This window comes from Drosophila bipectinata, chromosome 3L, assembly GCF_030179905.1.
Source record: "Drosophila bipectinata strain 14024-0381.07 chromosome 3L, DbipHiC1v2, whole genome shotgun sequence".
Taxonomy (NCBI): domain Eukaryota; kingdom Metazoa; phylum Arthropoda; class Insecta; order Diptera; family Drosophilidae; genus Drosophila; species Drosophila bipectinata.
The window spans coordinates 13,681,953-13,706,127 of NC_091738.1; the positions used below are offsets into that span (position 1 = coordinate 13,681,953).

The window sequence follows — 24,175 nt, forward strand, 5'->3', positions numbered from 1 at the left end:
AGGATACTATCGAGTGAAACAAATCAAAGATCTTGTGGACCATACCTGCGCATAGTCGGCGCAGAGTATTTTATTGACATAAACATCGGTCCGGATTGGAATATTAAATAGATCTTAAAGGGTCACAAGTAGTCGGCTTAAATGTTGATTTTCTTCAGCTTTCGGTTCAGATCGTTGAACTTGAGGATCTTACGTACAAAGAAGTCGCCATACCGGTGCGATACCTTGGTGTCAGCAATGTGAATCATGTCATCGTCGATGTAAAAGTCCAGCTGGATGAAGATCAGAATTAGTCATGTAGTTCTTTGAAATCCAAAAGATATAACTCACCTCAGATCCCGATTTAAAGGCGCCTTCCAGACCACTGGGACCCTTGCTCCACACCAGGTTGCGCATCTTGTGCTTGAAGCAGAGCAGGCGGATCAACAGCTTGGACACATCATCCTCGCTGGCGTTGGGATCGATAAAGGAGGCCAGCTTGGCCAGCGGCAGGGTGGTGTACAGCTTCAGATATGAACGCGTGGTGGGCAAATCCTTTTGCTGGCGCACTTCGTCCATGAACACCATCAGCTGGTGCTCCATGGGGTCCTTGACGTAGTCCTCCATGGGAGCATCGGCGGCTGGCGGGCATGGGCTCACGAATCGGGGGCAGGCAAAGACAAAGAAGGACTTGAAGACATCCAAATCACCGCACTGCATCTTGAACATGGCATCATGGTAGTTCTTCTCTCGCAGCACCTGCTGGATGGACTCGTCGATGCACTGAGGATGCAACACCAGACATATGGCCAACAGGTGGTACATCTGCTCCGCCTGCTTGTTGATCTGGTCGTTCTGGTAGGAGCGAGTGCTGTACAGCTGCTTAGTGCGCTGAATGTACAGCAGGATGTCCGAGAAGGTGCGGATGGCATCGGCATAGCGGCGCATCATCATGTAGGCGAAGCCCACGTAGTAGGACGTGGAGATCTGGCAGGCGGGGATGTGCGAGTAGGCCGATTTCTTGTGGATCTCAATGGGCTCCAGCACCTTGATGGCCTGGTAGTAGTCTCCAAGCAGGGAGTGCACGCGCAGCAGTCCCACAAGCGAGAAATATCCCAGCATCTTGTAGAACGAGAGCTTACCAAAGTCCCCAGCGACGGTCTGGGGATCGGCACCCTGGGAGATGGCCTCCAGCTGCTTCTTAATGTTGGAAATGTCCACCAGGGAGTGGAGCACGTTCAAGATGCAGAGAATGCTCCACACGTTGCTGTGGTTCACGCACAACTGTTGGATCTCATCCTGAGACTTGTCAGTCAAGCGGGCGCTGAAGATTGCATTGAAGTTATATAGATAACCTCCATAGAATTGTCAAAAGTACCTACCGGTATTGGGCAAAGTTCTGGAACTGGTAGACAAACTCATCCACCAACTCCCACAGCCAGATGTCGGGCAGCTCGAGCATCACTGGGTTCTGGGCCGAGATGATCAGGTTGAAGAAGTCGCAGTAGTTGAAGAACGAGTTGATGCGCTGATCCAGCTTGGGTCCGCCAGGAATGCGGGCATGGATGTGACGGTAGTACAGCTCCTTGTACAGGATCAGGAAGACCTTGTCGTTGTCCACAATGGGTCCCACCTCCTGCTCATCGGGCCATGCCGTCTTGTCGAAGTGGTGGTCGCTAATCTGCGGGAACGTGTTCTCGTACATGTTCTGGATGTCGTACAGGTTTCCCTCCTTGATCGCCTGGCAGAAGTTGATCAAGAAGTACTTGACGTTCTCCGGCATCCGGCTGGCGTAGTAGTTACGCTCGTACTCCATGTCCAGCTGCGGGTCCCCAGTGTGCGCGTACTCATCGTAGTACTCCTGTAAACCGAAAGAATTCAATGAGTTACTATTACTATGTGGGGCCCTAAAAAGTTGGGTTATGTTGTCGGCGGCAGGCTGCGCCTAGGTTGTTTGGAGGCCTTTCCGGACCGGTGCTCTTACCGCATTGTTTCCGTAGTCGTCTCCGCCGTACATTTTCGAAGTTTTATCCCTTGCTGTTCTAAACAAAATGCCAGGCCTATCAAAACGCTGAAAAATTGACAACACGGTCACAAATTTTTGGCGAAAAGAAGGGAAAACGGTGGCAGGTTATCGATAGTACTTGATTTTTATCGAAATGCTTACATCTAATTTGGTATATTTTAAAGCCTACTGACTTTAAGAATTTAGAAGTTAATTTAAAAGATTTTGTAACAAATATATTTAAAATTGATGAGTATTAATTTTTAAAAAAACTTTTTAAATGTGGTATTTTTATCGGATTAAAATATCTTTTTCAAAAAAACTTATCGATACATGGTATTTTAGGAAAAAGAATACACAGCCTTACCAAAACAAAACCAAGCAGCGAGTCGGACGTGTGCGTGTGTCATCCGTTAATTATTTTTAATTCGAACGGATTCAACCGAGGTGGGCGTGAGCTGGAGGAGCAAGTGCAACAGGAGCTCTGAAATAAGAAGGTGCAAGTGCAGTCAGCTTGGCTGCCACAAACAACAGCGCCCGCCGCGTATGCGTTGGCACAAGTTTCCAGCCAGCTTTTCCAGAGGCAGCAGTTTTCCGACCAGAAAAGTGTATTTGCCAGCGGTGTGAAACATTTTCCCGAAATCGTGTATAAATGTGTTTATAAATCAGTTCTACGAAATAAAAAAAACAACCAACCCACCAAGATGAGGCCGCCCAGAACGATGGCTTCGATCCAGTTAGGACTACTTAGCCTCCTATTGCTGGCCAATAGTGGCATTCAGATTGTGCAAGCAGGTAAATGTTGGATAACTTAAAGGTTCTTGTCTGAAAATTCCCGAATTTCATTGAGAAAATATGACATAAAACGTCGATTGTTTGTAAGCCAAAATTTGGGCGTGTTCCCCAAGCTGGGGACTCGCTCTTCGTCATCTCCATTTTCTTTGCTCTGTGCTTCGCTTTTCTAACTCGCTCTTTCCGATCGTGAGAGCGGGAGAGCGATCGCACCGTTGCTTACGAACGACGGTGGCAAAACAAAACTGAAAACTACCAACGCCCGTTTGTATCTCGTTATACTTTGGGGTTCCAAACTTGAAGTTCCTTATGGTTAACTTTGTTTATCGGACCATCTCATGGGAGTCATTTACCGGCGGCCGGGCATCCCTGCATCTGCATGTTCCGGCTTTTGCTCTGCGCATGCGACGAAAAGCATCTTATGATGCTGCCGAAACACGTGTTTCCAGGCCGGTGCGGCCTGTCCCTCCCCCTCCCTGAATTAGCCTTCCATATGTCAACAGCTATCTTGATAACCCAATTGCCCCCACCCCACTCTCCATTCCCCAGATTTTTCGCTTCAAATAGTGTTTCCAAAATAAACAATCCAAAAATCATCATGCAAACATTTTTATGACTAAAAATAAACAATGCCTCAGTACCAATTTGCCACTTTCACGCCTGCCATTGCCGCGAAATCAGACAGGAAGACGTATGTGTGTATATCCTCCGACTTGGTAATTTATTTCCAGTGCTTCTTGGGTTCTATCGCAATTTTGAATTAGCGGAAATTGCCGTCCGAGCCTCGTCATTGCGAAGATTAGCCAGATTTTTATTTTTATGGGGCGATTTTATGTAAGAATCGTGGAAAGCGGATGAAAAGTGGAAAAGTAGTTCAACTTGCTGCTCCCATATTGATTATTTACCAGCAGCAGATTGTCATGCGTGTTTTGCTTCGTTTCTTAGGGCATAGCTTATCAGGTTCATTCCGACTCCAAAGTGCCAGTCCCTCGAAGGCTCAAAGTCAGCTTAAAGTGTACACGAACTCTGGATGACCTCGCAAGGGTTGTTTCCTTGCTCCCCCCCGCCCTGTCCTGTCCTAGTGTGCTGCTTGCCTAGGAGCTCCTGGTCTGGCTGCACCCATTACAAACATTTGCTTGGGGGTTGCAACAGACAGGGGCAATTGTCTGGATTTCCGACGCGACCTGCCTGCCTTGCCCCCACTTCCGTACGCTGTTTGTCATGGATCCTGGATCCTGGGGGCGGCCAGGAGCACTCTTGTTGCCACACAATATTATGGTGCAAATGAGAGATACCCATCTGCACTGCCCCAGGCTGGCAAGTGCAATATGAAAGATGCCTTTTCATGAGAAATTCCTCCTATACGGCTATTATTTACCCTTCAATCTGGACCATGTTTGTTTATTTATTACCCATTGATGTGGCTTTATTTATGGCCTCCATAAAAAGCGGCCACTGGAACCATTATGGCCCAAGTGATGTACTTAAATCTGTTGGCCGCCGTCCAAGCATATTCTTTATCTCTCAATTTTAATTATTTCAGTGACAGTTTGCATTCAATTTTCCCCCCAAATACAATGTGTATATGGGTCATGGCTGGTTTTGTTGTAAACACATTCCTGCATATATTCATAGATTTATTTTGGATATTTTTTTCAGATGGTTTCGCGGACTATTTTTCCGACTACGAATGCAACCAGCCCCTAATGGAAAGAGCCGTCCTCACAGCAACGTCTTCCCTGTCGGACAGAGAACCCGAAAAAGCTAGATTAAATGGTGAGTTGGTTTTTTAATTAAGAAATCTTTAATGATATTTTCTTAGAATTTATATTTATAGTTAGTAAATCCCCTTTTAGTTGTTTTATTTCATTTCTTTTTAAATTACAGCTTTTGTATATCTTTGAATATATATATTTTTTATAGCTTAATAAAGAATGCCATTAGTTTTGATTTGATGTAGAAAATAAAGCTTATTTTTGTAATATTTTTTTAAAAATTAAAAAAGCTCCCGCTCCCCATACTAGTATTATTACAGTATTTTTAAAAAAAGCCCACCCAAATCAAGTACATTTTTTACTGTGCACTTTGGCCATACTGTCACTGGCAAGAAGAAGCATCAGGGGTTTGGAAGAAAAAAACAACGAATCGAAAACGCCCTAAGCCATGATTGTAAAGGCAATTAAGGCAATTAGCTAGCCGGAACATGAACAAACACATCTGCACTCGCTGGGCCTTCGACCTGACCAGCTGGTCGCCCACTCTGCCCCAGCTGGCCCAGGCAGTGGCCTCGATTCAAGCGGAGGAGCGCACTCGTCTTATGAAGTTTCACTTCATTGATGACTTTCTGTCCTCCCTAATTGGCCGCCTTTTGATGCGAAAATATGTCAGCACGTGCAGCGGCCTGCCACCCCACCAGGTCCAGTTTGGCAGGGACGTGAGGGGAAAACCCTATTGGGTGCAGGAGGAGGGGAACCAGCAGCGACCACCCCTCAGTTTCAATGTGTCTCACCAAGGTGATCTTGTGCTTCTGGCCGGCATCTGCGGGGATTCTGCTGAGCTCGACTTTGGCATCGGTGCGGATGTGATGAAGATCGAGTACAGTGGCGGCAAGTCCCTGTCCGAGTTCTTCCGCTTAATGAGGAACAAGTTCTCGCCCCACGAATGGAGCTACATTGGACGACCTCAGCACAATGAGAGGGCCCAGGTCAAGGCCTTCATGCGGCACTGGTGCCTGAAGGAGGCCTATGTCAAGGAGCTGGGAGTGGGCATCACGGTGGACCTGCAGAAGATCAGCTTTTCGGTGGACACCACCCATAGTCTGGCGGAAGAGGTGTCGCCCCTTACAGGCACTACCCTGCGCTGCCAGGACCAACCCATGGACAACTGGCACTTTGAGGAGCATTTGCTGAAGGAGGATTATTGTGCCGCCATAGCATTTCGCAACTGCCTACCCCTGGAGCATGCTAGATTCCAACTGCTGCCCATAGAACAGCTGCTGGTGGAGAGCGATCAATCGAAATCGGAGGATGTGGTGGCCTACTGCCAAAAGGCCTTGCTCAAGCCCTACAAAAAAGTATCCTGAAATGGAGTTGTTATCCCTAGAATAAACATGCATTTATATTTTTTCCAAAAAAATCGAATTAATTGTAATCCCCGCGTGTTGTCATGCGGCCCGCACCCCCGAAAAAAAAAATAGCTTGTTTGCCTGGCACTGGATAAACAAACTCGACGGAGCGAAGCCGGAAATATGCTTAAAAGGGCCATAAACCCACATTTATTAGGAGTAGGAACCGTCCGTAATGGGACTCAGACAGGGGCCAGACATCGGGGTAGCTTACTCCTTTGGGTTTTATTTGATTTATTTTTGGCATTCCCGAAAGTTTTATCGATGACGGCGGCGATAGCGTTGCCAACGGCGGGACAAAGGAAGCTTCAATGCGACAGGGAGCGGGAACTTAAGGATCTGGATTTCCCATATGCCCAAATGGAGGTTCTCACACTGTTTCGTCACACCTGCTTGCGATTTGGCGCGGCCGGGCCATTAAAACAAAAGGACGGCGTTTGCGATTGTTTATGCCCGAAGAACGACTCTCCCATTTTATGTTGACACCAACTCCAACCCTCGGGATTTACAGAATCCTTTTTCCGGCCCGTCTGGGATCTGGTTTCAACCCCGATTTCAAGCCGACCACTTGCATCTGTCAATCGCAATCGCCCCTAAATTATGGTTTATTAATTGGAAACACCCCCTTTTTGGCAATTTTTCGGCAATTTTAAACTACTCCACATAGGTCTCTTAATAGGATAAGCCCCCTCTCCAGACCCGACCCGATTTGTATTATGTGTTACTTTTAAGTACCTTTTGTTTTGTTTTTGTTTTCTGTTTTAAATGTATTGTTTTTATTTTATTGCCCATCATCCAATGCCCATGCCAAATCCCATTTGCGAACCCCAGCTGGCACCTCGTGGTCGGCCAAGAACTCGGACTTTGATCAGCGTCTGATTATTGACCTGGGCGTGGTGCGCAACGTGACGCACATCGCCCTGCAAGGACGACCTCATAGCAATGAGTACGTCACCGAGTACTCCATTAGCTACGGCATAACCGATCTGGAGTTTGCCGACTACAAAGAGCCGGGCGGCAATGTCAAGGTAAACAATGTCGATCTCAATCGAGGTGGTTGGTACTTGGTGGCTGGAAAAATGATCCATTTGTAAAATCGGATTATCGTAACTCATATTAATGTTTGCTTGCTTTTGTAGTATTATGATTTCCTTGCTTTATCCTATCCCGCATGGTTACTAGTTCCATAATCCTGTACATAATAAACACACACACTCCTCTGCCTCCTATCCCTTCACTCTGAACGGCCACTAACATTATTTGGTAACTGTGCACCTTGTGCAGGTAACGCTGCTTGGACACCGGTCGAGAATACGTATAACCACTTTCTAACACTCGACCTGGGGGATCCGCGGATGGTGCGCAAGATCGCCACCATGGGACGCATGCACACGGATGAGTTCGTGACGGAGTATATCGTTCAGTATTCGGATGATGGTGAATTCTGGCGCTCGTACGTGAATCCCACGAGTGAGCCGCAGGTACTGTGACTAATCTCTAACCTAGAAGTTAAAAAACACATGACTAATTTTAATGTGGTGGCTCCTGGACAAGGGTTGGGCCTTCTTAGCACAAAGTTTTCATTTAATTCGATAAGATTCTAATAATGTACTTAACCTTCTTATGGCAGATGTTCAAGGGTAACTCCGACGGCAACTCGATCCACTACAATGTCTTTGAGGTTCCCATCATTGCCCAGTGGGTGAGAATCAATCCCACCCGCTGGCACGATCGCATCTCCATGCGAGTGGAGCTCTACGGCTGTGAATATAGTGAGTTTCCTAATGGTCTTACTTTTTAAGGAATATATCAATAATCTTCTATAATCCCTGCAGTTTCGGAGAACCTCTACTTCAACGGCACTGGCCTTGTGCGCTACAAACTGCGAGAGCCCATCGCCTCCCTGAAGGAGTCCATCCGGTTCCGCTTCAAGACCGCCTTCGCCAACGGCGTGATGATGTACTCCCGCGGCACCCAAGGAGACTACTACGCCCTGCAGCTGAAGGACAACAAGATGGTGTTGAATCTCAACTTGGGATCCAAGATCATGACTTCCCTGTCCGTTGGCAGTTTGTTGGACGACAATGTGTGGCACGACGTGGTCATTTCAAGGAACCAGCGCGACATCATCTTCTCGGTAGATCGAGTTATAGTGCGAGAAAAGATCAAGGGCGAGTTTAGCCGACTGAACCTGAATCGGGAGTTGTACCTCGGTGGAGTGCCCAACGTCCAGGAGGGCTTGATCGTCCAGCAGAACTTCTCGGGTTGCCTGGAGAACATTTACTTCAATTCCACCAACTTTATTCGCTCCATGAAGGACAGCTATGAGCTAGGCGAGGCCTATCTCTTCGAGAAGGTGAACACCATCTATGCGTGCCCGTCGCCGCCCATTTATCCGGTTACCTTCACCACCCGAGGCTCCTTTGTGCGCCTGAAGGGCTACGAGAACTCGCAGCGCCTGAATGTGTCTTTCTTCTTCCGGACATACGAGGAGAAGGGAGTGATGCTGCACCACGACTTCTACTCCGGGGGCTACATCAAGGTGTTCCTCGAGTATGGCAAGGTCAAGATCGACCTCAAGGCGAAGGACAGACCGCGAATCATACTGGACAACTACGATGAGGCCTTTAACGACGGCAAGTGGCACTCTTTTATTGTGTCCATCGAAAGGAACCGCTTGGTCTTGAATATCGACCAGCGCCCGATGACCACGACCAAGAATCTGCAGATCGCCACAGGAGCACAATACTACATAGCCGGCGGAAAGGACAAGTACGGATTTGTGGGCTGCATGCGTCTGATTTCGGTGGATGGAAACTACAAGCTGCCTCAGGATTGGGTGCAGGGCCAGGAGGTTTGTTGCGGCGATGAGGTGGTGGTGGATGCCTGCCAGATGATTGATCGCTGCAACCCCAATCCCTGCCAGCACAAGGGCGTCTGCCACCAGAACTCCATGGAGTTCTTCTGCGACTGTGCCCACACAGGCTATGCCGGCGCTGTTTGTCATACTTGTGAGTGATGTCTAGGGGTATTGAAAAGGTGTTTTGATTCTCATGATTATCATTTTCGTTAGCCAACAACCCACTGTCTTGCCAGGCCCTCAAGAATGTCCAGCATGTGCAGCAGCGTGTCAATCTGAACATCGATGTGGATGGCAGTGGTCCTCTGGAGCCTTTCCCAGTTACTTGCGAGTTCTATTGTAAGTATTGTCTTCTATTCTTCGATAAGTCAGTCAGTAATTGATGGATTCCTTTGTTTAGCCGACGGAAGAGTCATCACGACCTTAAGCCACAGCCAGGAGCACACCACCACCGTCAATGGCTTCTCCGAGCCGGGCTCCTTTGAGCAGTCCATCATGTACGATGCCAACCAACTTCAAATCGAAGCCCTGCTGAATCGCTCCCAGAGCTGCTGGCAGCGATTGAGCTACTCCTGCCGCTCCTCCCGACTCTTCAACTCACCCTGTAAGTTCTCACTATATAGTCTTGAATTCTATAGAAATTAAAATACCTATTCTCTATAGCCGAGGCTGGCAACTTCCGCCCCTTCTCGTGGTGGATCTCACGAAACAACCAGCCCATGGACTATTGGGCGGGTGCTCTTCCCGGCTCTAGGAAATGCGAGTGTGGTATTCTGGGCAAGTGCCATGACCCCACCAAGTGGTGCAACTGCGATTCGAACAGTCTGGAATGGATGGAGGATGGTGGCGACATTCGGGAAAAGGAGTATCTGCCGGTCAGAGCAGTGAAATTCGGAGACACGGGTACCCCACTGGATGAGAAAATGGGACGCTATACCCTGGGTCCCCTGCGCTGCGAGGGTGATGATCTGTTCAGCAACGTGGTGACTTTCAGGATTGCAGATGCCTCCATTAACCTGCCACCCTTCGATATGGGACACTCGGGTGACATTTACCTGGAATTCCGCACGACTCAGGAAAATGCAGTACTCTTCCATGCCACTGGACCCACGGACTACATAAAGCTCAGCTTGAATGGCGGCAACCAGCTGCAGTTCCAGTACCAGGCGGGAAGCGGCCCGCTGGGAGTTAATGTGGGCACCAGCTACCATCTGAACGACAACAACTGGCACACGGTGAGTGTGGAGCGCAACCGGAAGGAGGCCCGTCTAGTGGTCGATGGATCCATCAAGGCCGAAGTTCGGGAGCCGCCAGGCCCAGTGCGAGCTCTCCACCTGACCTCAGATTTGGTGATTGGCGCAACCACTGAATACCGCGATGGGTATGTGGGCTGTATTCGTGCTTTGCTGCTTAACGGAAAGATGGTGGACCTGAAGGATTACTCCAAGCGGGGTCTCTACGGCATCAGCACTGGATGTGTAGGCCGCTGCGAGTCAAGTCCCTGCCTCAACAATGGCACCTGCATTGAGCGTTACGATGGTTACAGCTGCGATTGTCGTTGGAGCGCCTTCAAGGGACCCATTTGCGCCGATGGTGGGTTGTTTCTCCTTCTTAATAATGATAATTTTCTCAAGTCTGTGTGTTTTTACAGAGATTGGTGTCAACTTGCGTTCTAGTTCGATTATCCGCTACGAGTTTGAGGGATCCTTCCGCTCCACCATTGCCGAAAACATTCGCGTAGGCTTCACCACCACAATTCCCAAGGGATTCCTGTTGGGATTCTCTTCCAACCTTACTGGCGAATATCTGACCATACAGATTTCCAACTCAGGTGGGTTTTTAATTTCATTCTTAATCCGTAATGTGTTTAAACGTTGTGGCTCTGTTTCCAGGACACTTGCGCTGTGTATTTGACTTTGGCTTTGAGCGTCAGGAAATCATTTTCCCGAAGAAACATTTTGGCTTGGGGCAGTACCACGACATGCACTTTATGCGAAAGAATGGCGGGTCCACAGTCGTGTTAAAGGTGGACAACTACGAGCCTGTGGAGTACAATTTCGACATCAAGGCATCAGCGGATGCTCAGTTCAATAACATTCAGTACATGTACATTGGCAAGAACGAGTCCATGACCGATGGCTTTGTGGGTTGTGTGTCGCGAGTGCAGTTCGATGATATCTATCCTCTAAAGCTGATGTTCCAGCAGAATCCTCCGAAAAATGTCAAGTCGTTGGGCAGTAAGTTATTAGTGATTCTTTTAAAGAGACTTTTTATTAAATGTTCTCATTTTTAGCGCAATTAACGGAAGACTTTTGTGGAGTCGAGCCAGTGACGCATCCTCCCATCGAAATCGAGACCAGGCCACCACCTCTGGTGGACGAGGAGAAGCTGCGTAAGGCTTACAACGAAGTGAATTCCGTTCTGCTAGCCAGTGAGTTATTTAATTACTTAAAATCTTGAAGACCTATTTTATAAACCTTGAATACTTTCAGTTCTTCTTGTTATCCTCTTCCTGCTCCTGGTTCTCATGTTCTTCCTCATCGGTCGCTACTTGCACCGACACAAAGGTGACTATTTGACGCATGAGGATCAAGGCGCCGATGGGGCCGACGATCCGGATGATGCTGTCCTCCACTCAACCACTGGCCATCAAGTCAGAAAGCGGCAGGAGATCTTCATCTAAGCCTGTCGTCAGCATATGCACACAAATCGTTTTTTATCGCCTTAGACACGCCACAGCGACAACTCAGACACCAAAAAAACTAAGAAAACAAAAAGTAAAATCAAACAAACACGCAACTTATTACAGACAAAGCAAAAGTATGTTTACTTTATTCCCGCACTGCCTGGGCTAGGAGTGAAGGCTAGGATTGGATTTGTAATTGGTTAGCTGGCTTCTTTTTTTTTAAGTTGATTCTCCATTTATTTTGTCTGTCGGCATTTTATTGTATTTTAATTTTGAAATCTTTCAATAGTCACACAAAACCGTCCATTTTTAGTTTATTATTCAAATATTTTATATTGCGAAATTAAGTTATAATTGTAATTTAAGTTGAGTTTGAAAACCGCAACCAATTATGTTCAGTTTGTTTACCGAGCGAGTCTATAAAGAACATTCCATTATTTTTAGTACGAATCTCGCGCCGTAACTTTAATTTAAAATGTCTTCTAAAGTTGAACATCACGAAAATAATTTTGTGGCTAAACCGAATCGGGCTACGTTTGAACACAAAAGCATTAAAAGCAATTTGTATTTTTGGAAAATACATATTGAACTTGACTTGAAATTTTGCAAATATACATTAGAATGTGTATATAGGTATATAGAGCTATATATATATATAAATATATGTAATTACGAAAAAAAATGAGACAATGAAACAAATTTAAATTTTTAACTTTCAATAAAGGAAGAAAACTACTTATAAAAAATATCTAACACTGGACTCACCGTTCTTGGGGGGACACATCCTTGGAAAATACTGGGTATTCAGTCTCTTAAAGTTTATTCAATATATATATAATTGTATACTAAAATATATATATGTGTATAAGTATATAGGCTATTCCAAATATTAATATCTGTATGTTTTTGATTTCCTTCTTGTAAAGTTAATCGTAACAATATAGTATAACGCTAATTTTGATTACTACGGTTCTTGGTTTTTCGGTTTGTTAATTTTCTCTACTAGATGTATTGGAATATTTGTTGGTTTTTCATGATGTACATGAGTATAATATTGTTATTATCTAACAACAGTCTAAGTCACATGTAACTTGTTAAGGTAGTATAACACTGGGTGGGTATCCACAATCCATAATCAATATTAAGTATTCGCGTCGTTGTTCCATAACTAAGATCTAGATTCGGGTATATCGTCGTGTGATGGCTTTCTGACGGGGCTACACCCCGCACTACTCCCGGGACTGGATTTCTCTACATTGTACCTAAGTTCAACTATGGGTTAATGCCTCTGCATGACTCTCAACATCGGTTCTAAATGGAAGATTACAATTTGCAAGTATTGATTATGTACTTCGGTTAGTTGATATTAATGCTTATTGATATGCTCACTTCCACGGAAAACAAAATAATGAACGCACTATCACAAACGTTAAATGAAATTACAAAATTCTACAGGAATTCAAGGATATTCCGCACTTACACAAGTGCCACTATTGTCCGCCCACATGCTACCCGACGGCTACCAACCTAATTGTGCACGTTGCCGTTGGCCAGCATCCGGTAGCGATTCAGCAGCTGCACCGCCGCATCCTGCACGGGCTCCAGCTTACCGTGCCTCTCCTCGTACATGTCCAGCATGATCCTTTCTCACAAAACCGTGCAGATCACAAATAGCAGCGACACCAGGCACAACATAGCCACAATGTCCCGGTGCAGTTTTCGATCCCGGTAGAACGGCCGCGTCGAGTAGCTTTCCCTGCGAGTCTGCCGGAGGAGCCACACCGGAACGAAGAGCTGCAGCAGATCCGGCACCATGAATCCGATATCTCGCACTATTTGGTGGGCATAACCCTCCCCGCGCACCACATTGAGGAAGAACTGGTCGAAGCTGCTGGCCAGGATGTGCAGCAGGGCGATGCCCACGATGCAGAAGACTTTCTTAGGGGTCACCGTGTTTGTTGTGTTGGCCAAATGCATCACCAGAACTGTTGAGATAAGCTCCGTAACCTGAAAATGTATTTATTGGACATCATTAAGATATACATAATAGAAAGAACGATACGCAACGATAAGGCCATAGTTTGGGGCCATATTGCCACCTCTTCAGAATTTTTGAAGGGGACCCATCAGAAAAGAAAAACCAAAAAATTTATTTGAAAATTTGTTTTAAGATTTTGATCTACAAATCGTTTAAAGTACTCCGCTCAAGAATCGGATAAATATTGGCCAAGATATGGACATCGGTATGGGCCATATTGCCAATCCTATGGGTTTTCACCATTTTCGAAGGGGACCCTCAGAAAAATGGACAAAAAATGGATTTGAATATCCGTTTTGAGATTTTGATGCAGATTTAAGCAGAATTGATCTACAAATCGTTTAAGGTATTCCGCTCAAGAATCGGATATATATTGGCCAAGATATGGCCATCGATATGGGCCATATTTCCAACCCCATGCATTTTCACAATTTTTAAAGGGAACCCCTCAGAAAAATGGACAAAAAATTTATTTGAAAATTTGCTTTAGGATTTTGATGCAGATTGAAGCAGAATTGACCTACAAATCGTTTAAGGTACTCCGCTCAAGAATCGTATAACTATTGGCTGAGATACCTATAGCAATATCCGCGAGTAATACTTAGTTCTTGTGATTTAGATCTGTTTTTAAACGTTTTTTCTCAATAAATCTTATTTAACTAAGAGCGTGGGCTTGGGGTGTTTTATATCGGGTATAATTTTTTTGTTTATTCAAAATGGATGGCAAAGGAAACCATGATAACTACGGCTAACCCTCTCCGTCAGTTATGAATAAATTTGAGCCACGAACTTTCGGGCTTTTTTTATTTTTCCCACCGATTGTTGGTGATGGCGAATCGCTCATTAACGGCCCTAAACTTTTAAGTTTCTACTTTGGCTGGATGGATGGATTTGCTCTTGAAACTTACAGCCCGACCCCTGTTCTATTTTCAGGACTAAAGCTATCTTCGCGACCGTGGGGGTGGCTGACAAGTGCGAAAATTTTGCGGGAAAGTGTTCGATTGGAGCGCATATTGTGCAAGTTTGGAGCGCACTCGCCCGGACGAACTTTGCCAATAAATTATGGATAGCCGGTAACTGGCTGGTGCCCACACATAGTGCATATTATATCCGAGGAGTACATGTGACGGCACGTCGCAGCGATATTTGACTTTGAGTTGTGAGTTCCCAGTTAAAAAATACACAGAAAAAAAGTCAAACCATTACGAGATACTTTTTTTAAGATATTGTATCTGATACTTCCAATATCTTCTCCCTGTGCAGGCCAGGCACTCACCGTAAAGAAGAGCTGATGGTTCCACTGATTGTAGTAGTCATCGTTGTAGTAGTTGATGTACGCCCACCAGGCATAGTAGTGGGAGAAGATGGAGAGCAGGAAGAGGAGCAGCATCGAGTACCGCACGCGCTGCTGCAGGATCAGGGCGATTAGCCGCTTGATGCACTCATACAGGGCAATCACCGCAAAGACGGTCAGCATCCACATCTTAAAAGTGTTGGGCGTGGCGTTGAAGTACATGTGCTTGTAGGCGGCCACCCCCGACTCGTAGGGGCCCTTGAAGACGGTGTCCCAGCAGGAGCAGGTGCAAAAGTGCCGGTCCACGTAGCGGGCATAGTTCTCCCAGAAGTACCATAGGATGACAATGTGGGCTGGCGGAATGAGAGCCGGAGCCAAGGAGCCGCATGCCGTGGGCAGCCAGGTGATGTCGAACATGGTGGAGTTTCTGTTGAAAACTGTGCTGGTAAGTGATATGTCCTTTGATTGCTTTAAGCTCTCAGCTGGTGCTTCCTATTTCCTTTCCTAATGGTCCACTTTGCTTATCATCACGTTTCAAGCTGCATAAGAGAATATAGTTTATGTTTATTTTTTTTATTAATAGATTTAATTGCTTTAAGAAGGTGTTTGAGATGTTAGCAAGTCATTAAAACCTTTGTCGCATTCGGAAGGGCTACCTATTTACATTCCAAACCGGAGACAAGCCCGAAAACACTCGATAACAAATGTTTATATGTTTCTCAATTTGTATTGCCTTTAATGAAAATACCTTATACTAATTAAAGTAAACACAACACGGCAATTTCCTCTAGAATAGTTTATATTTTGCAGCAATGTGTAGTTTACTCGTTTTTATTAAGCTAGAATATTATTCGCACCTCTTTATAATGTACATGTTAATTAAGGGGCTTTTCCAGAATCGATCATTACATACGTGAGACGGTCATAAATCAAGAAAATTTCTGATCTTGTAAACAATAGAACCTGGTATCAATAGCTGAAGTAGGACACGTGAGGGCTCTATAATGTATGCTCGAAAGATTTATTCATCATTTCCAGAGAATTCCCTAATGGTAGACACGGGATACAATACTTCTATGGTATTTTAAAGGTTTACCCCATTCAGGGGAGGTGTGCAAGAATATTCCAATATTCAGTTTTGGGCCAACTTGTTATTTTTGTTTGGTTATACAAGTTATGAAAATAAACAAGCAGAGGGCCAGAGCGAAATGAATTCCGCACTCTTGGCAGTGCACGTTGGAGTGTTTTTTATTTAAATCGAACCAGAGAAGGCCTGCCAGTTGACGCATTGCACTTTTCGCGGATTCACATGCAAATTTGCAAAAGGCAACTGCAGCCGAGTGACCGACTGAATGTCATCCTCGGCTACGTACTTGTGTGCCCAAAAATGATGCAATTATAAATTCATGTATGACAGCTGGGAAACGGAGGAGGGACAGGAAAGGCCGGACGGGATCCACGCACGGTGAATGGGGCATTCCAAGCGATGGTGTGGCTGCCAAAAAATCAAAAAAGCATCGCGAGCGGTCATTAGTACGGACACGAAGCCAGAACCTCAATGGGGTAACTAAATGGGGAATGGGAATGTGTGGTTCGGGTATGGCAACTGCCAATGGGAAAGTCGGCCTTCTATAATTGAGACAACAATGGACATGATGATGGTTGGGGTGCTGGGATACCCTCCACTACGAATTTAATGCGAGATACGCCTTTTAAAGCTTTGGATTATCAATGTTTTCTGTAAAACCTCTCCGATTTTCTGAGATTTCCCAATTTTAAAAAACAAACCCTAAGAGAATTTCGATCAAGATTTTTGACCCACATTGATACGCCTAAGGGAAGGTAGAAAGTGCATGGCGGGCCTGTTCCTCGATTTAATTATTACATTGCCAGGCAATGTGCAGCTGCCGGCAAAAACTATTTCCATTTGTTTTGATTGCCGACCGCTCTGGTACGGCTCCTTTCGTTGATTTTATTTCCAATTTTTTTTCGTTGCGTCACTCATAAAAAGCATCCAGGCCCAGCCAAAACAAAACAAATGAAAACAACACCAATTGGAGGCAACCATCTACAATTGGGGTCGAGGTAAAATATGGGGAGCCCTGATATTGGAAAGCTATCGGAGCACAAGAGCATGGAATCATTGCAGCATACGTTTTGAATTTTAAATTGGGAAAGTGCTTAGAATGCTGTATTATGTTCAGCTACCGTGGAATTGTCTACAGATGGAGGAGGAGTACAATATATGCGGGTTCTCCAAGCGACAGACTTCCTGAAAAGGTCCCTGAAAGGACTCACAAAATGTGTCACAGAAACATATGTATGTCCGTGTGGCATGTGGTGGATGGAGCGAGACCCCTAATTTGTCAAAGGCGGCAACTCAAGTGTAAGGAGCCAACTTTCATTTCCCATTAAAATCAATCTACATTCGGGTCAGCAAAAATGCCAAACAAAATTTAATATATGTGTGTATTTTAAGGGACATTGAATAAATATTGATTGCTTTTTGTTAACGTTTCATCAATAAATAATACATATTTTGATTTTATTCGGCAAACCCCGCTCTGGACTAACTTTATAATATAAATGTAATTGCTATCCTTGTAACTTTTAAATCCTTTTTCACAAATAAGACTACATACAATGCCAAACACCTGCCACTCAGTCTGGGTATTATCTGGCATAGTTGCCCCGGACAAATCGCGTGCACAAATTCACAATTCTCTGAAAGACTTTGGGTAAACAACACCTCCGGCTGTAACCATTACAACCCGATCTCGGTTAGGTGTGTGTTTGTATGTTGGGGTGTGGGTAACGGTAAAGCTGTCAACAGTCGTTGTCGCGTCGTCACTTGAGCTGCATTGTTGTACAAGTATTGTCGCACGGGCAACGCGTCGTATGAGTAATGTACGAATGTGGGTTGCCAGGAGAAGGAGCCAGGAGGATTACAGAAGGAGCCGAAGGAAAGGCAGGAATGGATGGAAGAGGCAGAGGATATGGGGAGTCTTGCAGTCGAGTGGCGTTCTCTGCATGCTCATTTGTGTCCCTTTCAATTGTCATTCAGGCTGGTTTGTTTTTGTTGGCTGGCAGTTGTTGTGTTCGCCGGGAGTACGCCCAGACACTTTGTCCACAAGTTGTAAGGGTTCCGAGGGGCATAGCAAAAGTTAAGGATAGCAAAAGCTCACGAATAAATTCGAGACCCACGACCCTAATAGCCGCTGCAATCGCAGGTGATAAACGAACTAGCGATGGGCTTGCATGGGGAACTGGCATTTTGTGGCACGCAACACTCGAACTCGTGCTCGTATCTACTTGGATACAGAGACACGGCCCCATACGAGCATTTAAATATGCAATCACTGTAAGAAAAGTATTAAATAAATTTAAAAAAAAGTTTTATTAATTTGTTAAGATTTTCACAAGACTTATTAGAGTCTACCGGTATTAGATAAAAGTCTCTCAGTTTAGGGTATGGCTTGTATTTAATAGTTTTCTTTCAGTGTGCGTGGGAGGTTGCATGTGAGGTTGCTTGAGGCGGCTGTTCCTCCACTGAGATAAATCGCTGGCATTAACATGGCCTGCTTGGCGTTTGTTTAGTCAATATTTGCACAGAGACACACACGAAAACTGGCCGAATTAAATCAAAATTGCATTGAATTGCAATTGCCTTCAAATACAAAATCGAGACTGAGTTTTCCGGGAAGCGGAAAATGTGCGGAAAATCGAAGTATCTACAATTAGGCCGAGCCACCAAAATGGGTACATAAAAGCGAATCGAACCTGATGCGGAGTTACACGGCTTTTGGGGCTGGGATGCTGCTGGATGCCAGGGAAAATTGATAACCGAAAAGGGAAATTGCGCCGGCTTTTCGCCTTTCCTTACTTCACTCGACACGAACGCACCCAGAACAGCAATAGCACTTTCCCCGCCCGGCTGCTATGTGTTTATGGATAAACAAAACTATTGTTTAAACAAATCCGTTTTTGGGGCTTGTTCTTGTGTATTTTTTTGGGCGATAATGTGGAAAACTTTGGTGGAACAACCGCGGGCAGGTCGTGAAAAACGCGACTGAAATTATTGTTATGCTGCGTGTGAAATTTTGTGCTCTGGTCTTGGCAGCCGGCGCCGGCGTCGTTTGTTTCCCAACAACGAAATACGGGGAAAGCTCTCAGCTGACGGGAGTTGGCCTGCCGCTAACAGGCCATATAGCCACGGTCCGCACTGTTGCCGGCTCTCAGCTGCGCTCTCTTCGGACCGTACGGTGCGCGCTGGGAAAGACTGGGAAATGCATATGCGGCTTCCTTCGGCTTCAATGGCTTATTAAGTATACGCTCCGTGGGCCATCCTCGATGCATTATCAGCTGCCCAAGCAGGCAACGGAGTCACGTGCCACCAACTGCCATTCATGCAACATAACTATGTATAGAGTTCTGGACTTTTTACTTACTTTTCCGCAATAATGTGCCTCAGCACCTGTTGTCTGGCCTTCCCAGAGCCTCCTTGATCCCCTCAACCCATAGAGACTGAAAATCCACGTTTATTTGTTGCAACTTCACACATTTATTTGGCATGGCTGGGGTTGCATTACAAAAACTAGCATAACACAAACAATTACCGAGTTAAACTAATTGGAATACAAGCTGCTTAAGTGAAACACACACAATGCAGGCGAACAGAGAATTTCTGTCAAAGTGCATCTTAAATATGCTAATTAAATGGGTTTTCCCTTTCCTCGGCGTCGTCGTCCACTTGTATCTGGTATTTTTGTTCTGCTTTTTTTTCTAACAACAGTTTTTTGTGCAATTTTATTTTGAGCACAATTACAAACAGCAGTGGCCATTGTTCTTGCACGACGCTGCCAAGGAAATATATATACTTGTATACGTCTATATTAGTTTGTCCCAACAATGGCTTAAATTTTGTATTCTGGTAATTAAAATGCTGGCCAAGACTCATTCATCTGCCGCTGTCATTGTTCTCCGTCCCATTATTCCCCGATTCGAGTGACATTAAACGTATGTACATTTACAAAAACGATGCATCTACAACAAGAGTATAAATTCGTTATATGTTTCGACTTACAATTAGTTGGAATACTCGATGGCTCCTCCCTCGTATTATCCTCGCAGGTACAAGTACTCGTTGACTCTATCAGAGTCGTTGGCTTATCTTAATATTTGGTACAATAATTTCTGTTTTTCTTTAGAGTACATTGAATGGATCTTAATTTGTCTAAGCGCTGCCATTGCAAAACATTCGATATAAAGGCATTTCCCAATACCAAGCTACAATGCAAACCAAATGCAAATCCTAATCCTTCATCATTTGTCCTGACTGAAATTATTTATTAGTTTGCTATCGAATTACCCCGTTGGCCCTTTCGATCCTGCCACTCCTCCACACATCCTTTGTACTAATTCGGACCTAGGCCGGCTCACTAGCCCCCTCTTTCTCTGTTTGTCTATTGCTTTCTCTCTCTCTCACTCACATCAATCGTGCTGTAAGCTCATTATATGTTTACTATATATCACTGGCCAGGGAATTCCCTGCTTCATTTCTGTTTATTATTTTGGTTTTCCCCCAAGTCCTTTGAGTGTCCTTCAGCCCTAAGCTGTTCATTCTATATCCTATTTGTATGGCCACCCCTCTCCAGTAGCTTTATTCGAGTTAACAATTAGACAACACAATAAATTCGGGTTCCCCCACAAACATAATCAATTTGGCTTCGAAAACGATGATATGAGAAAGCCAAGATTTTCTTTTAAATATTTTCTACAGTCTAGGAATACAAAAGAATAAATTATTCCGAATAAAAAATAACTTATAAGAACAAATATAATATTTCTTATAAACTATCAAGACAGGAAAGCAAACAATTATGTTAGGGACACCAAGATCTTAACTATATAATCACTATATATATACTTAAACATAATTAACTGATAATTCCCTTCAGAACTTACTCTGCTCGATGGCACTACTCACTGAATTATTGATCTCGGCCACGACGACGATCTCTTCGTTCTCCTCCGTCTCCTCGGGGACCATCATCAGATTGTTGTTCATCAGGTAGGTCTCCATGCGATGATCCCGGCCCGACCCGCCGTCCGCCCCCTCGCCGCTGGTGGTGCGCAGGCGGTGAGTGAAAGAGGACCGCGAGCGGGTCATATAGGAGGATCTGGTGGTGGAGACGCGGCGGAGGATCCCGCGCCCATAGAAGAGCATCCGCACCTCGACCCTAAACCGGGGATGGGTAGCTGCGTATAAGTATGGATCCACGCAGGCGGCCGTCTTACAGAACAGAGCCGGGATCATGGAGCCCAGCGGCGTTATGTGCTTCTCCAGACCAAAGACCCCCATCATAGCCACCACGGCGTAGGGAGACCAGGCCAGGAACCACAGCCCGATGATGGCCGCCACAATGAAGGCCAGCTTCTGCTCCGTCTTGGCCTTGTCTTTGTTCGACTGGATGCGCCCGGCCGAGACGACCACCTTCAGGATGTAGAAGTAGGAGTACACGATGGCCGTCAGAGGGAAACAGTAGGCCGCCACGAAGAACAGTGCCATAAAGATGCGGGCTGGTGTCTCCTTGTTCAGGTAGTCGAAACTGCAGGTGGTCAAGAATCCCTCCGGTACATAGACCGACAGTCCGATGTCCAGGGCAGGCATCACGGCGAACAGGAAGCTGTAGCACCAGATCAGCAGGATGATCAGGTAGGAGCGGAGGCGGGAGCAGCGTCGGAGTGGCTGCAGCGGATGCACCACCACGTTATACCGGTCCAGAGCTATGGCGGTGAGGGTACCGATGGCACACGTACCACTCAGTCCGCCCACGAATCCATAGATGCGGCAGGCTGCAATAGATTGTGAAGACGGTTTATAGTTACTCCAAAAGCTACTAAGTATTATGGCCTAAGAAACGCATCTCACAAGTGGTCAACATTTAGTAATCTATCCCCTATCTAGAATTTCCTTCAGTGCAAATGAAACGTCAAACTTACCAACGTCTCCCAAAGCCGGGCCCTCCTTTATGTTATTGTAGATGGCAATCGGACACTTGACGAGCATCAGGAAGTCGCAGATGGCCAGGTTCATCACCAGGATGTTGGCCGGAGTGCGGAGTGACTTTCGGTTGGCAAACATGAAGATAACGAATGCATTGCCCACACAGCCGACCACCGAGATGAGGCAGTACAGGGCGGCCATGACCAAAAAGGTGCTCGTACGTGGCGGCTCGAACTGCAACCAAAAAGGGTTGACCTTTGCAATATAGCTCAGGTCGTACTTGTCGCGGTAGTGGATGTAGCCAGGGTAGTAGCTGTAATTGCTGATATAGACAATAAAATCCTATTAGTTTTCAGCTAATCTTTGCAGCAGGTCAAGCAGTAACTCCAAAAATCATTAACTTCTTATACCTTGCCTCCGCGGAGATGTTGAAATGCCTTTCACTATCGCTGGCCCCTGAGCCCGTATCCGCCGAAGATGTCTTTGGACTCCCGCTCGAGTTGGCCAGAATCTCGGGCAGGGAGAGCGCTCCTGTTAGCCAGTAACTGCTGCTGCCAGAAGCATTGGTCGTTAATGAGGGCAGCGTCGACAGGATGATGGCCTCCATGTCGGGTTGGTAGTGGTCGGTAGTCCCCGAAAATGTCGTACCAGGACGTGCCGGGCAGGTGGACGCGGAAACTGCGCTTGTTTACTTGGAAGCGCCTCGAATGCCGCATTTGGCAAGGCCGGCGCGTGTCGCAACCACAGGGCTCGGTGATGTCCTCAGTGGTGCAGGAGCTGGCGGCCAGGATGCCAGGGGAAGCGGTGGTGCTGCCGGATAGTGGTTACCGCTGTCACGAAGCATTTTCCGTTTGCTCACCGCCAATCGGGTTAGCTGCAATTAGCTCTTGGCCTCAGACACTGAAATGGGGACAGATAAAACGCAGTTTAGCTCCGGATCTTGATTTAATTAAGCGTATGAGGTTGCTTCACTAGGTTTGCTTTCAATTTCTTAAAGACATTTTTGGATTTACTATAAAACAGTATTCCTAATGACTGCCCGGGGTATACTTAATACTTGGCATTTATATTAGGTATACGCCCGGTTGGACTCCTTTCTGGATGTAAAGCAGCACAAGCAGCTTATTTATTAAATTATTTCCTGCTAAATGGGTTCATAAAATTCACCTAAAGGATTCCCGTAGAGACCCTTAAAACTTGACTTTGACTTTCTTCTGGAAAAACCCGAGGGAATGCCGATGGTGGGCGGAAGTCCTTGGGACAGCTGAAAACCAATAACATTGTACGAACAATGCCGAGAAACTTTTAAACAACACCTACCATTAAACGAGTATAATCTATGTACATTACAACTTAAGCACTTGGAGCTGCAAAATTATTTACTTGTTAATCAAATATTTACGTTAGACACTAGGATCTAGAAGGATTCGTCTGCCCAGCAAGACCAAATCACTCAAGTAACAAGATTCGGAATCGGACACGGACTCGCACTTGGACAGAAAATCAATTAACAGTGGCCAGGATAGTCGAGGTGCTTATTATGTAAATCCCCTAGCAGGCGTATTTAATTAGAGAAACTTAATTGCTTATTAAATAACTAGCAGGCGTCCACGTGAGTCCTGGGCGGAGTCCGGAATCCGGAAGGCAGGCATAATTTGAGGTCCTGCCGCCAGTGCTTTCCAACTCAAACACAACGCAAACGCAAAACTTTTGCGCAGCATAAACAGCACTTGGAAGAAACTTGTTCAGCAGCCAAATGGCAACTGCCAGCAGCTGAAGAACGACTTCAGAGTCAGGGTGAAGCTCTAGAAGAGTGACCCGTGACCCCAGAATCGTGGTCCTCTGTCGTTTGTCCCTTATCCTTCAAATTTATGCTCGAGCGCTTTCAACTCGCTTCCTTTGTGGAACAACAGAAAGCACAGTTGACGGCAGTGTCCCTCAAAAACACGAGTACTATATGCATAGTTCCGCTTTTGAAAATGACGGGAATCGGTTTTTGTTTTGCCAGAGGCCTTTGTGCCATTTAAATAGCACTAATTGGCCAATTGAAATTTGTCTTTGCTCTTGAACTGGCTGGTTCTGCTGCCACTTTTTGTTTGCCATTTGTTCCAACTGAAAGCGAAATCGGTTTCATTAAAAATCGAATGCGTTTTGGTTTGCGTTTGAAAGTTGGAGTGAGGAGGCAAGTGAGGGCATTGGCAATTAATCATTCAGAAAGGATATGTGAATATGTTCTTCGTTTTCGTTTGGCAAGGGAATTTGCAACATGTTGACAGTGGCAAGCTGCTTACAGAGGTCGTCTGCCAGTTAATTTGAAATGTGCACCGGCTGCTTTTGGCTTTCTGGCAGTACGAACGAGTTTTTAATGATTCGGAAGGTCCTTCCAGGAAG

At 45.6% G+C, this 24,175-nt stretch overlaps 5 protein-coding genes across 7 annotated transcripts; 2 read left to right on the plus strand and 3 right to left on the minus strand.

Moving 5' to 3' along the window:
• Positions 1–30: 30 nt before the first annotated feature.
• eIF3l (eukaryotic translation initiation factor 3 subunit l) lies at positions 31–2,123 on the minus strand. The gene is made up of 4 exons (XM_017240859.3): positions 1,964–2,123; positions 1,362–1,840; positions 331–1,303; positions 31–272 (listed from the first exon to the last, which is right to left on the minus strand). Exons 1-4 carry the CDS (start codon positions 1,994–1,996, stop codon positions 138–140), a joined length of 1,620 nt encoding a protein of 539 aa, XP_017096348.1. The 5' UTR covers positions 1,997–2,123; the 3' UTR covers positions 31–137.
• A 219-nt stretch (positions 2,124–2,342) lies between these two features.
• Nrx-IV (neurexin-4) lies at positions 2,343–12,192 on the plus strand. Of its 3 annotated transcripts, none has more exons than XM_017240888.3 (12): positions 2,343–2,779; positions 4,436–4,552; positions 6,732–6,928; positions 7,531–7,672; positions 7,736–8,911; positions 8,974–9,099; positions 9,161–9,364; positions 9,424–10,353; positions 10,412–10,591; positions 10,653–10,997; positions 11,054–11,191; positions 11,253–12,192. In XM_017240888.3, the coding sequence occupies exons 1-12, from the start codon at positions 2,689–2,691 to the stop codon at positions 11,441–11,443; spliced, it is 3,837 nt and encodes a 1,278-aa protein (XP_017096377.2). In that variant the 5' UTR covers positions 2,343–2,688; the 3' UTR covers positions 11,444–12,192. The 3 variants fall into 3 exon arrangements, with proteins under 3 accessions (XP_017096377.2, XP_017096378.2, XP_070136265.1); XM_017240889.3 differs by lacking the exon at positions 6,732–6,928 and adding an exon at positions 7,185–7,381; XM_070280164.1 differs by lacking the exons at positions 2,343–2,779; positions 4,436–4,552 and adding an exon at positions 7,185–7,381 and having other exon boundaries at positions 6,813–6,928.
• LOC108124930 (L-aminoadipate-semialdehyde dehydrogenase-phosphopantetheinyl transferase) lies at positions 4,851–5,911 on the plus strand. Its single transcript, XM_017240890.3, has one exon. It carries the CDS (start codon positions 4,980–4,982, stop codon positions 5,856–5,858), a length of 879 nt encoding a protein of 292 aa, XP_017096379.2. The 5' UTR covers positions 4,851–4,979; the 3' UTR covers positions 5,859–5,911.
• Positions 12,193–12,327: 135 nt separating the features above from the next.
• On the minus strand, positions 12,328–18,835 carry LOC108124872 (uncharacterized). The gene is made up of 3 exons (XM_017240753.3): positions 18,559–18,835; positions 14,761–15,317; positions 12,328–13,453 (listed from the first exon to the last, which is right to left on the minus strand). Exons 2-3 carry the CDS (start codon positions 15,193–15,195, stop codon positions 13,094–13,096), a joined length of 795 nt encoding a protein of 264 aa, XP_017096242.1. The 5' UTR covers positions 15,196–15,317; positions 18,559–18,835; the 3' UTR covers positions 12,328–13,093.
• A 528-nt stretch (positions 18,836–19,363) lies between these two features.
• Positions 19,364–22,681, minus strand: Rh7 (Rhodopsin 7). The gene is made up of 3 exons (XM_043214138.2): positions 22,195–22,681; positions 21,781–22,106; positions 19,364–21,633 (listed from the first exon to the last, which is right to left on the minus strand). The coding sequence occupies exons 1-3, from the start codon at positions 22,389–22,391 to the stop codon at positions 20,732–20,734; spliced, it is 1,425 nt and encodes a 474-aa protein (XP_043070073.1). The 5' UTR covers positions 22,392–22,681; the 3' UTR covers positions 19,364–20,731.
• Positions 22,682–24,175: the final 1,494 nt, after the last annotated feature.

Excerpts from the sequence above, each read along its gene's own strand:
- eIF3l (XM_017240859.3), bottom strand. The coding sequence starts at position 1,996 with ATGTACGGCGGAGACGACTACGGAAACAATGCG. Across the intron at positions 1,841-1,963 it reads ACGACTACGGAAACAATGCG|GAGTACTACGATGAGTACGC; the intron begins GTAAGAGCACCG and ends TTCGGTTTACAG. Across the intron at positions 1,304-1,361 it reads CAGAACTTTGCCCAATACCG|CGCCCGCTTGACTGACAAGT; the intron begins GTAGGTACTTTT and ends TGCAATCTTCAG.
- LOC108124930 (XM_017240890.3), top strand. The coding sequence starts at position 4,980 with ATGAACAAACACATCTGCACTCGCTGGGCCTTCGACCTGACCAGCTGG.
- Nrx-IV (XM_017240888.3), top strand. The coding sequence starts at position 2,689 with ATGAGGCCGCCCAGAACGATGGCTTCGATCCAGTTAGGACTACTTAGC. Across the intron at positions 2,780-4,435 it reads CATTCAGATTGTGCAAGCAG|ATGGTTTCGCGGACTATTTT; the intron begins GTAAATGTTGGA and ends TATTTTTTTCAG. Across the intron at positions 9,100-9,160 it reads AGTTACTTGCGAGTTCTATT|CCGACGGAAGAGTCATCACG; the intron begins GTAAGTATTGTC and ends TCCTTTGTTTAG.
- LOC108124872 (XM_017240753.3), bottom strand. The coding sequence starts at position 15,195 with ATGTTCGACATCACCTGGCTGCCCACGGCATGCGGCTCCTTGGCTCCG. Across the intron at positions 13,454-14,760 it reads ACCATCAGCTCTTCTTTACG|GTTACGGAGCTTATCTCAAC; the intron begins GTGAGTGCCTGG and ends ATACATTTTCAG.
- Rh7 (XM_043214138.2), bottom strand. The coding sequence starts at position 22,391 with ATGGAGGCCATCATCCTGTCGACGCTGCCCTCATTAACGACCAATGCT. Across the intron at positions 22,107-22,194 it reads AACATCTCCGCGGAGGCAAG|CAATTACAGCTACTACCCTG; the intron begins GTATAAGAAGTT and ends TGTCTATATCAG. Across the intron at positions 21,634-21,780 it reads CCCGGCTTTGGGAGACGTTG|CCTGCCGCATCTATGGATTC; the intron begins GTAAGTTTGACG and ends AATCTATTGCAG.